The sequence below is a fragment of the Phanerochaete carnosa genome, assembly GCF_000300595.1.
Source record: "Phanerochaete carnosa HHB-10118-sp unplaced genomic scaffold PHACAscaffold_3, whole genome shotgun sequence".
NCBI classification, from domain to species: Eukaryota; Fungi; Basidiomycota; class Agaricomycetes; order Polyporales; family Phanerochaetaceae; genus Phanerochaete; species Phanerochaete carnosa.
The window spans coordinates 3,265,563-3,276,362 of NW_006767630.1; the positions used below are offsets into that span (position 1 = coordinate 3,265,563).

The window sequence follows — 10,800 nt, forward strand, 5'->3', positions numbered from 1 at the left end:
CCGCGTCAGTCCTTTCAACCAATGTCAAACTGCCATCAAAGCGAGTCCAAACTGAAGCTGCTTCAGGCACGCTTCAAGGGGATGTGAAGTGAGGGGGCGGGGTGTCGTGAAACGCACGTGAACGTTAACTTTGAACACATGTATCCAGTACAGTATCGTTTACAGACAAATGTAGGTTGCGAGTTTTACTCTTGTCTTGGTACAGTACTATGATGGTACCCTGCTTTATAAAATTTGGGAAAATCTGCATCCTGTAGCTTACCACATCCATGCTTCGCGGGCGGTTTTGCATGAGTTGATGTGCACACAGTCTAGCTATATATCCGTATTTTTATAACATCTTATTGAGGTTTTGCAAGAGCAGCGGATCCTTTCCGGTGCACAAAGTAGGTCCTGCACCACTTTTTATAAATTTCGTCAAACAAGTGTCACACCAGATGCCGTCGAGCCGTGCCTCTGCCGAGAAGCCGAGCCGCCTCTCCAAAGTCAACCTCAGTTGTCTGAGATCAGGCGGAGCGACAAATTCATCACGCCTTGCCCGTTCATTGTAACGCTCCACTAATGTTCCTTCCCTATACATGTACATAGCACCTTTTAAACCAAATATGTTGACCAGACATGTCTGGTGTAAGTACAAAAGTCTATGAATGCAGTTGCCAGAATATTTGGTGAGCGAGATCTGGTTGGATCTAGCCATCAGTGGCATTTTTCGGCCAGTTTTGGATCGCTTCCGAGCATCCACAAAAACATCATATCGTCCCTTGCTGCACACCCGCCATAATATGGGTGTCATATTATAGTATGAATACAAGTCCATCATAAGAAATATTCACAGCACCTCCGGGGGCATATTGCAGCAGCAAGATCGATTTTATAAAGCAAGGAGCCTTTATAAACCAGGGGGCCATCATAGTAAGGCAAAACCTGCATCCAGTTTGCCCGCTGTGTCAACACAATCCCGTCTGAAACGTCCGAAACGTCGCCCCAAGGCTCGAAACCCTAATTTGCGACATTTTGAGTCGCAACGGCCGCGATCGTGACGAGACCCTGCCCCGCCTCACGAAGCTCTGTGCATGGTGATGCACCGCAGGATCGTCATGGCGCGTAGGTCCTTGCTGGACAAGCCTTCGGTGTATATAAGCTCGCTCGACCGCCATAGCCAAACCACACATTCCTCGCCTTCCTTGGCTCGACAGCCTCACAGCTCTTTCGACTCCACACCACTCACATCGCCATGTACTTCATCACCTCTCTTGTCCTGGCTCTCGCTGCAATGACTGCTGTCTCGATGCCGTCCCCCAAGACCGCCGCGAGGACCGCATCGCTCGTCGTGCCCGCGGCGGAATCAAGTCGAGGACCAACCCTCAACCTCAGTTCTCTACATTCTTAGCTGGCGCCATCTTGAATGGGACTGCAGTGAGTCTCCTCTTATGCCTCTGTGCAATACGTGTGCTGACAGGCTTGACTTCCGCATAGGGCATGTTCACAGGTGCCACCGAGTCGTTCGTGGTTACGGCGCCTAGTGTGCCTGAGGGCCAGGACCCGGCTAGTCTCTACTCCACAGCCATCGCGATCGGCATTGATTGGCAGTTCTGCTCAACCGGCGGCACCCTGAGTGGTATCGATTCCAGCATCCAGAATGGTTCAGTGACCTTTGTTGGTCAGTCCGTGCTCCGTGCCCTCCTCGCATGCTGACAAACCATCTATATCCTCACAGCCTTTACCTCGGCTTTCCCTGGCGGCTTCAACTTCATCTCGGACTTCATCATCTCGGAGGGCGACAACGTCACGATGAGCATCACCGCGACAAACGCGACGTCTAGCACGACAGTCTTTACCAACCAGAGCACGAACCAGACCATCACCGAGGCCATCACTTCCGGCCCTCTGTGCTTGGCAGAAGCAGACTTTCTCATAGATTCATTCGATCCGACCCCCATTACCGACTTTGGTACGATCAACATCACTGGTGCATCTGCCGAGACCCCTTCAGGTTCTCTCGGCCTCCTTGGCGCAACCATTTTCGACCTACAGCAGAACGGCACTACTCTTACTTCCGTCACGATCTCGAACTCGAGCGTCCAGATCACATTCCTCTAATGTGGCAGAAGGGATGTAGGTTTTGTGGGTCTCGGGAAATGGAAAGGAGATGGTGTATGATTTATTTATATATTCCTCGTATTAGAAGGACCTATACTTATTTACTGTAACACTGCTTGTATAATTGGTTTGTGTTCTCGCGTGTAGTTAGCAGGACTGATATATATTCAACCCTGGATCGAAAATGTATTCATGCCAGGTTGTCTCCATATGAAGACGCTCAAACGACGAGATGTTTCAAATAAACACTGGCTACGAAACACTGTCTCAGTTGTACCTATCAAGAAGGTCCCATTTGGAAGGTGGTTCTGACGAGAGGTCTATAAGCGATGCCCCGAGCGAGTCAGAAGTAGATCCGCATTCTGTGATAATCGGCGTGTCTAGCACTAATTCCTCAAGGTCACGGTCTAGGGGCGTCGTCCACTCACAAGCGTCCCCCAGCCCGAAGATATCATATTTCAGCCCGCCTGTTGCAATCTCTCCAAGATCCAAGAAGGACCGCGATACCAGGATCGCAGTAACGCTTTTGAGTGTGTCAAAGAATCAATGCGAGGTGTCGTGTCAGCTACCGGTGACTCACGTGCAAATGAAGGAAACAAGGTAGACTTGCCCCTAAGGAGTGGAGTCAGGTACGCACGTAATGTGGCATGCTACAGGAGAGCGCGTACCGTTGTGTGAAACACAATTAATTGAGCAATGTTCATTGATAGGACTGTCCTGACACGGAGATTAAGTCCTAACGCAGCAGACTCACGCGATATAACTGAGGAAGACGTACAGGAAATATATCGTGCCTGCATTCCAATCAGCATACATACACTAGAGGGCAGAGGGCAGGAGTTACAGACCGTCACGGATCAACATAGTGGTGAGCGGAACCTGCATGGGCACACTGTTCGCGACCCTTTGAGTCTCGAAGGTCTTGATCAATGTCGCATATAACACGATAAAGTCAGCGAGGATGGTTGAAGCTCGCGCTGTAGCTATCACTTTGCCAGATCTCAGCCTGGGCATCGAGCACACGGTTACTCCACCACTCACTCCTGTACGAAAAACTTTGAGAATGTAGCCTTGTATATGAGATACATTAAACACGCACAGTATTTGCTGATGACCTGTCAGAGGCATATATGAGAGACATGATACTGTCGTCGTGGTCCTGGTTGTCATAGGTATCGTAGAAATGTATAAGTGCTTGAAATCGCAATAGATCAGTGTCGCCGCCGATCTGGATGCGGAACGTAGGCGTACAATGTTGACGCCGAATGGAATCAGATTCAATGTGAGGACAGCTAGGAAGAGCTGCAGGTTCTTGTTCCAGAGGGCAGACGCTCGGAGTGCAGAGCAGACTAATAGGTGATCAGTGTTCGCAGCTGGAGTGTTATGAGAATGCTCACTGCCAAACAATAACATCAGTAGCAGGACTATATTCTCCGTGGCCCGTGTCAGATGAGTACAGCTGCAACGTACTGCATGAGCTGTACGTAACAGAGTCTGGTCAAAGCCCAAGGGACAGACCTCTGTAGGTTCCGACGATTTTTGTTAGCTCACGTCCAACGCTCGTGAAGTGCGAAGACGCACCGCTTGACCGTCCGCAAACTCCGTAGCAATCGCAAGAGCACCGTACAAAAGTACGCCATACCGATTTATGATAAAAAGGACAGTGCTTCTCGACAGCCTTCGTCGCCAGATGAAGTGAATCTCCTCTGGAAGCGTGATTACATGCTCCCAGAGTATGAGAGCTGGGAGATAGCTCAGCTATCTACTTCGTCGTGCACGGCTCGAGACTCACTCATCATTGCCACACACACATAGTTCTGCACTGCCCTAGATAGCCATTCAGACATGAATATAGCATGTAACATAATACATTTGGCGATGACTCACGCATCATTCGCGAATGTACCAGGATCGGTCAACACCGTCTTCGAGGATGTCTGGAACATGCGTCCCAAGAGCCTTGAAAATCTGGGCTGTTCAAGTGAAGGAAGAACACGACACCGATGACCACCAGCGTCCCGTGCATTTGTACTCGCGCTGCACAAGATGCGCACATGGCGAAGGCGAAAGCACGGAAACCTACGCGTGAGTTCTCGTCTAAACGTCAGCCTCATCGTTGAAATCTCTAACGCTTAGCACGCTGAGAGCAGGAACAAGCACCATATCTTGCTAGGTTGGGCTACAGCCGCAATTGAGGACGGCCGGAAGTCCGGATCGCTGAAAGTCCGGATTGCTATTATTTCCCGAAAATTTGCAAACGTCCTGGACTCTTGAACAGTGCACCAGACATGTCAAAGGGCCAGAATGCCACTCACATATGCGCACGGGTTCGCACAATACTATGTCGATTGCGGGCTGGAATTCCTGATCACTGAGTCAAGACGGGCTATGCCAAGGGGAAACCCTCTACAACGTTCGGGGACGAGCACTCATAGCTACAAGGTTTTCTCAGAGGGTTCCGTAGAGCGATTTGCATGTACACCAGTGATGTGCAGACGTCCGTCTGGATATTTGGACGAGACAAAAGGCTTACGGAGGTCGATCAAAGTGGTCTGCTATTCCCACGGCTCAACGGGCATATAGTAGCCACCCCTTTGGTACGAGCACCAGGTTTGTCTTCATCCGTCCTAACAGATGGAAAGGATGTTCGTTCTGCAATGTGTATGGTGCAGAGAATGACAATACAGCATTGAAACGGACAGCATATACAACGCTGATGTCTCGCCATGTGAGCAGACCGTACGGTGAGCAGTTCGCTTGCGCCGGGCGAAGATTCGTCGCTGAAGCGGTGGTTTACAGGCTGCATCATGTTATGCTATAGGCGAGAGGGTTGCCGACCTCGTTAAGCTCAAGGCTGGTAGCGGTTCTGATCGCATCTGGAAGAAGTGAGCGAAACTGATTTCTCGAACTCCGTGGGGACTGGCTTCTTGAGGGATAAATGGTCGATTGATACTGGTCCCCTGGATCGAAACTTCTTCATGCTAATCTTGTCTCAGTTGAACCTACAGGGAGGGCCCAAATTTGAAGGCGGTTCTGATGAGAGGTCTACAGACCACGCAAGGTTCGTGAACGGCACTTTCTCAGTGTCCTGAGATGAACGGCCCAGCCCATCGCCTGAGCAAAAGGAAGTGCTCAGGTCCCGCTCTGCACGCCGGGTGCTGCGATGACCAGCGCAGGCGATCACGACAGAATTAATAACGCTCTAAGATAAAGATATGCCTGTAAACTCCGACGGACTTGTTGGGCTCGTCAATCACCATGCATCACCCAGTCACGGAGTGGCTGCATTGTCCCGCAGAACCTGGTAGTATTGATTCTCAACGAGCATGCGCATTTGAGGTGCAACTCGTCCCCATACCTCCTGTATACCCCCGGGGGTCTCGTGCGAGTCAGAGGTAGACCCGCATTCTGTGATAATCGGTGTGTCTAGCACTAATTCCTCGAGGTCACGGCCTAGGGGCGTCGTCCGCTCACAGGAGTCGTCCGGTCTGAAGGTATTATACTCCAGCCCGCCTGTCGCGGTCTCGCGAAGGTCCAAGAAGAAACGCGATACCAGGATCGCAGTAACGCTTCTTGGTGCGTCAGAAACAATGCAAGGTGCCAGCTACCGGTGACTCACGTGCAGATGAAGGAGATAAGGTAGACTTGTTCCTAAGGAGCGGAGTCAGGCACGCGCGCAATGCGGACCGCCATTCCAGGACAGGAGAGTGTGTACCGTTGTGTGAAACACGACCAATTGGGCGATGTTCATCGACAGGACTGTCCTGACACGGAGATTAAATACCAATGCGGTAGGCCCAAGCGATAGGACTGAGGAAGACGTACAAGAAATATATCGTGCCTGCAGTGGGATCAGCACAGACACAACAGAGGGCAGAGGGCAAGAGTTACAGACCGTCACGAATCAACATAGTGGTGAGCGGAACCTGCACGTGCAACCTGTTCGCTACCCTTTGAGTCTCGAAGGTTTTGATCAACGTCACAGATAACACGATGATGTCTACTAGTATGGTTGACACTCGCGCTGCAGCTATCACTTTGCGTAGAAATCAGGTCGGGTATCGAGCACACAACAACTCCACCACTCACTTCTGTACGAGAAACTTTTGAGAATGTAGAGTTATTTGTGAGATACGTTGCACACGCACTGTATTTGCTCATGACCCGTTAGGGGCATATATGAGAGACACGATACTGTTGTCGTAACCCTGGTTGTTATAGGTGTCACAGAAATGTATAGGTACTTGACATCGCCATGGATCAGTGTCGGCGCTCATTTGGACGCAGGATGCAAGCGTACAAGGTTGGCGCCAAATGGGATCAGGTTTAACGTGAGGACAACTAGGAAGAGCTGTAGATTCTTGTTCCAGAGAGCGTATGTTCGGAGTGCAGAGCAGACTAATAGGCCATCAGCTTCCGTACCCGGAGTGTTATGAGAATGCTCACTGCCAAACAATAACATCAGCAGCAGGACCATAGTCTCCGTGACTCGAGTCAAGTAAGTACAGCTGTGGTATATAACGTGAGCTGTGTGCAAGAAATCCTGATTGATGGCCAAGGGACGGACCTCTGGAAGTCCACAGTTTTCATCAGCTTGTGTACAACATTTATGAAGCACGAAGACGCACAGCTTGACCGTCCACGAACTCCGTAGCAATCGCAAGAGCGCCGTACACAAGTACGCCATACCGATTTATGATGAAAAGAGCAGTGACCAACGACAGCTTTCGTCGCCAGATGAAGCGGATCTCCCCTGAGAGCGTGATCACATGGTCCCAGAGTATGAGAGCTGAGAGATGGTTTAGCTATCCACTAGTAGGTCGCGCACGGTTCGAGACGCACTCATCATCGCCGCACAAACATAGTTCTGCACTGCTCTGGCCAGTCGTTCAAATATGAGTATAGCACGCAGTGCCGCATATTTGTTGATGACTCACGCGTCACCCGCGAATGTACCGGGATCGGTCAACACCGTCTTCGAGGATGTCTGGAACATACGTCCCAAGAGCCTTGGGAGCCTTGGCTGATCGGGTGAAGGAAGAGCGCGGCACTGATGACCACCAGCGTCCCGTGCATTTGTACTCGCGCTGCACTGGGTGTGCACATGGCGAAGTCAAAAGCACGGAAACCTACGTATAAGCTCCCGTCTAAACGTCAGTTGCATCGCAGAATATCTGACACCTGGCATACTGAGGGCACAAACAAGCACAATACATTGCCGGTTGGGCATGAGCTCCAACAGCCACTTTGGGTGAGGACAGCTGGAAGTTGGGATCATTGATACTCGATGGAAATTCGCAAACTCAGTGGTTAGTGCGCTAGATATGTCAAAGGGTTCGAACGCTACCTACATACGCGTATAGGTGTACTTGACACGATGTTGTTTGTGGCCTGGAGTGCTTGATGACTGAGTAAAAATGGGCTATGCCAACGAGAAAGTGCCGCTGTAATACACCACGTTCGGGTGTCCATAGCCGCGGGGTTCTCTTAGAACAGTGACCTACACACCACTGATAAGTTATCGATGGCAGCTTAGGCTGATGTTCTCAGGAGGTGGAAACATTATACCGCTGTGCCCGTAGCGCCAAAGAAAGTATCACGAGTTCTTCCCGGGCGACAAGAACTACAAAGGCCCGATCCTCTTCAACCCTGGTATGAGCCATGTAGTCACGCTTCTGTGCTACTTCCGCTTATTCATGGGTGCTGCGCGCTACAGGCGGCCCCGGTGGCTCGGGCGTCGGCTCCGTCGTCGGGCTGGGTGCCACCTTCCAGAAGCCCATTAGCGACGAATTCGACATCGTCGGCTTCGACCCGCAGTGCGTCGTATCCATCACTCTTACCTTCATCCCGAGTCTGACAGGCAGTAGTGGCGTCTCGCGCATGACCCTACCCTTTGTCGTCTTCGAGGGCTAAGCCGAGGACGCAACGTGGCGCCTGCGCGCACTGGAGGATCCCGCGCCGAACACGATGGCCGACGCCGTGCCACGGTTGTGGGCCAAGGCCCAGGTGTTCGGGACGCTCGTGAACCAGACGGTCTACGCCGTACGTTGGCACGGCGTTGGTTGCGAGGGACATGCTGAATATCATGCGGGCCCATGGATTTGACAAGATTCGGTACTGGGGATTCTTGTAAGCCGTGACAGTCGGTAGGACTCTTGCAATGGCTGGTGTGGATTATTAGGTATGAGACTGTGCTTGGAGCGACGTACGTCTCTTGCGTGTTTTTTGATGAAACAACCTGACATTTGCGTCGTCAGATTTGCTGCCATGTTTTCAGTAAGTAGCTGAGAAAGCAGTAGACATGCGGCTATTCTGGTTGCTAACGCACACTTAGGACCACGTAGGACGTCTGATCATTGACGGCGCAGTGCCAAGGGTGGTCAGCATCTATACAAGAGACGCAAAAAGATCCGCAGTGCGGTTGTCCCAGTGGTCGATCGCGAAGAAATGGAATATTTTATTTTGTAAGCGGAGTTTGAAAGTGCAAGCGCTGACACGCTATCACTTGTAGACGACTTAACACTCTACTGGCAGCCGTTGGAAGACGAGGACGAATTTGCTGCCAATGGAGAGTCCCAGTCGGCCGCTGTTGCGGCGGCGTCACTCTTGGTCACTAGCGAATTGCCCCGTATACTGTACACTAAACGTCGGCGAGCCCACCGTATACCTGCGTCGACCCCTATTTCACTCGAATCTCAGGCATCGGACAGCACCATGGGCTCCGTTTTTCCAGGCCACTGTATGCGTCTGGCGAGATGAAGGGCGGGGGAGCAAGTGCAACGGCGCATGCGGAGTTTCCAGCTGGTTCGGGAAATAATTAAATTTTTTCTGACGTCGTCCCAAAATGGTAACTTCGCGCGATGCTTTGTGCTTTTAATCCGAGTCATGTCTGCAAACGCAGAGTCTAGTCTGTAAGCTGTAAGAGGGTCCAACCCCCCCTCCTCACAAGTATGGAGCAAAATGCCATAGACTGGCCGACTTCTGGGCACGTGACAGTAGGGTTTGCTGCCACGTCGTACGCTGACGTCGCACGAGTACGTACACACTGGAATCCAGCTAGCCGGGATGTAGTGATATATACGAGGCCTTGCAGTTGTCAGTCACCAGTCGAGTCTCGTACACCGCGTTTTGAAAGAAGTCGACCTTAGGCTCACGCACCATGACCACTTAGGATTTCTCGCTGCCAAAACCTCAGCCTGACCAGGCATACGTCGAGGTCTCCGCGCTGGAAGCGGGCATAATCAACCTTCCTCTCATCTACTTTGTCCAAGGTGCGACTTCGGGGGAGGTCGTCAGAGGCCCTGCTCTTGCCTTCTCCATCATCCACAAGCCCTCCGGCACGCACCTGGTTTTTGATCTGGGCTTACGTCGCGATATCGAGGCCTATCCTCCCCCAGTCCACGCCATCCTCAAAGTCTTTGGGACTGTTACAGTGCCTCAGAGCGCCGAGGAGTCGCTGAAGGCAGGCGGCATTCCCCCGGAGGCGGTGCAGACCGTCATCCTCAGCCACTTGCACTTTGATCAGTGAGCAGTCTGCTGCTTAACTTACACGTCAAGTTTATTAACTATTCGATTTTCATTGTTTGTAGCATCGGTAATCCCGATGCGTTCCCGAATGCGACTTTCATCGTCGGTCCAGGCAGCCGGGAGCTCATCGAATCTGGGTATCCCACCGACCCAAAGTCAGCCATCTGGCAATCAATCCCAGTCGAGCGCACGCGCTTCCTATCGTCGTCAGACTTCTCGATGTCTGTCGGCCCCTTTCCTCGCGCGTATGACTACTTCGGTGACGGCAGCCCCTATCTCGTGGAGGCGCCGGGTCATGTCGACGGGCACATCAACGTCCTGGCGCGCACGTCGCGCGACGGCTCGTGGATCTTCCTCGGCGGCGACTCTGCGTACGACACGCGTCTGCTCACTGGCGAGAAAGAGGTTGCGTTTAAGATAGACGCAAGCGGACAATCACTTTGCGCGCATGAGCACAAGGACATCGCCATCGAGCACATCCGCAGGGTGGGCTCGTTGCTCAAGGTCCCAAAGGTCCATGTTCTGCTCGCTCATGATTGGGAGTGGTATGAGAAGAACAAAGGCGGTGGCGCGTTTCTGCCTGGAGTTATTCCTCCCGCGTAGCGTACGGTGAGCGGCCTGTCATTGTTTTGATCGGACGGCCCCGGGGGGAAAGGTGAAGAGGGTTCTGCAGTAGCTCGGTACATAAACGGTCTGCTCTTTCCAGTAATTTTACACAGCTCGGGCGGATGTATGAGCGAAACTGAGGTAGTCGTCGAAGTCGTCGAAGGGTACTAAGTGGCACAACCGACGCACCGCGGTCGCCCGAAGCACTGCAGGCTGGAAATAAGGTATTTTTCACCTGGAGCTTACGTATTTTAAAACTTATAAGCGTGACATACCCCCCCCTGTTTGCCACGCTAATTCGCGCAATTTGCGTAAGAGCCACTAGCACGCTGATATCTTTCTAAAATATACCAAGTATGCATTTGGAAGACCCCTCCTACGCCTGTAAGCCCCCCCGAGCGATATGCCCCGGGCGCTATCCTCCATCACGGTGATGGCTCCGTTATCTGAGCGTCATCCATCGGCCCCGCCACCAACACCGCCATCCCCTGATGGCACACACGGCGCCATCGCTCCCGCCTGCGTGCTCGCTGTGGGCGACGACGGACCGACGCCTTCCCCCATGTA

At 52.1% G+C, this 10,800-nt stretch overlaps 4 protein-coding genes across 4 annotated transcripts; 2 read left to right on the top strand and 2 right to left on the bottom strand.

Moving 5' to 3' along the window:
* Positions 1 to 1,344: 1,344 nt before the first annotated feature.
* Positions 1,345 to 2,100, top strand: PHACADRAFT_91134 (uncharacterized protein; the record flags this gene model as incomplete). Its single annotated transcript, XM_007393735.1, has 3 exons — positions 1,345 to 1,416; positions 1,477 to 1,660; positions 1,718 to 2,100. Coding segments are annotated over 3 exons (639 nt in total), but the record flags the coding sequence as incomplete, so codon positions are not given.
* A 267-nt stretch (positions 2,101 to 2,367) lies between these two features.
* PHACADRAFT_182807 (uncharacterized protein) lies at positions 2,368 to 4,600 on the bottom strand (the record flags this gene model as incomplete). The annotated part of the gene is made up of 13 exons (XM_007393736.1): positions 3,988 to 4,600; positions 3,893 to 3,927; positions 3,682 to 3,842; positions 3,571 to 3,578; positions 3,352 to 3,496; positions 3,200 to 3,328; positions 3,142 to 3,170; positions 2,949 to 3,106; positions 2,855 to 2,894; positions 2,769 to 2,817; positions 2,681 to 2,712; positions 2,529 to 2,623; positions 2,368 to 2,507 (listed from the first exon to the last, which is right to left on the bottom strand). The coding sequence occupies exons 1-13, from the start codon at positions 4,212 to 4,214 to the stop codon at positions 2,368 to 2,370; spliced, it is 1,248 nt and encodes a 415-aa protein (XP_007393798.1). The 5' UTR covers positions 4,215 to 4,600.
* Positions 4,601 to 4,730: 130 nt separating this feature from the next.
* PHACADRAFT_140452 (uncharacterized protein) lies at positions 4,731 to 8,363 on the bottom strand. The gene is made up of 11 exons (XM_007393737.1): positions 7,038 to 8,363; positions 6,943 to 6,977; positions 6,729 to 6,889; positions 6,547 to 6,667; positions 6,401 to 6,498; positions 6,247 to 6,343; positions 5,996 to 6,136; positions 5,926 to 5,941; positions 5,816 to 5,864; positions 5,720 to 5,751; positions 4,731 to 5,669 (listed from the first exon to the last, which is right to left on the bottom strand). Exons 1-11 carry the CDS (start codon positions 7,094 to 7,096, stop codon positions 5,372 to 5,374), a joined length of 1,107 nt encoding a protein of 368 aa, XP_007393799.1. The 5' UTR covers positions 7,097 to 8,363; the 3' UTR covers positions 4,731 to 5,371.
* Positions 8,364 to 9,050: 687 nt separating this feature from the next.
* Positions 9,051 to 10,230, top strand: PHACADRAFT_159605 (uncharacterized protein; the record flags this gene model as incomplete). Its single annotated transcript, XM_007393738.1, has 3 exons — positions 9,051 to 9,134; positions 9,272 to 9,624; positions 9,690 to 10,230. The coding sequence occupies 3 exons, from the start codon at positions 9,051 to 9,053 to the stop codon at positions 10,228 to 10,230; spliced, it is 978 nt and encodes a 325-aa protein (XP_007393800.1).
* Between the last annotated feature and the right edge of the window lie 570 nt (positions 10,231 to 10,800).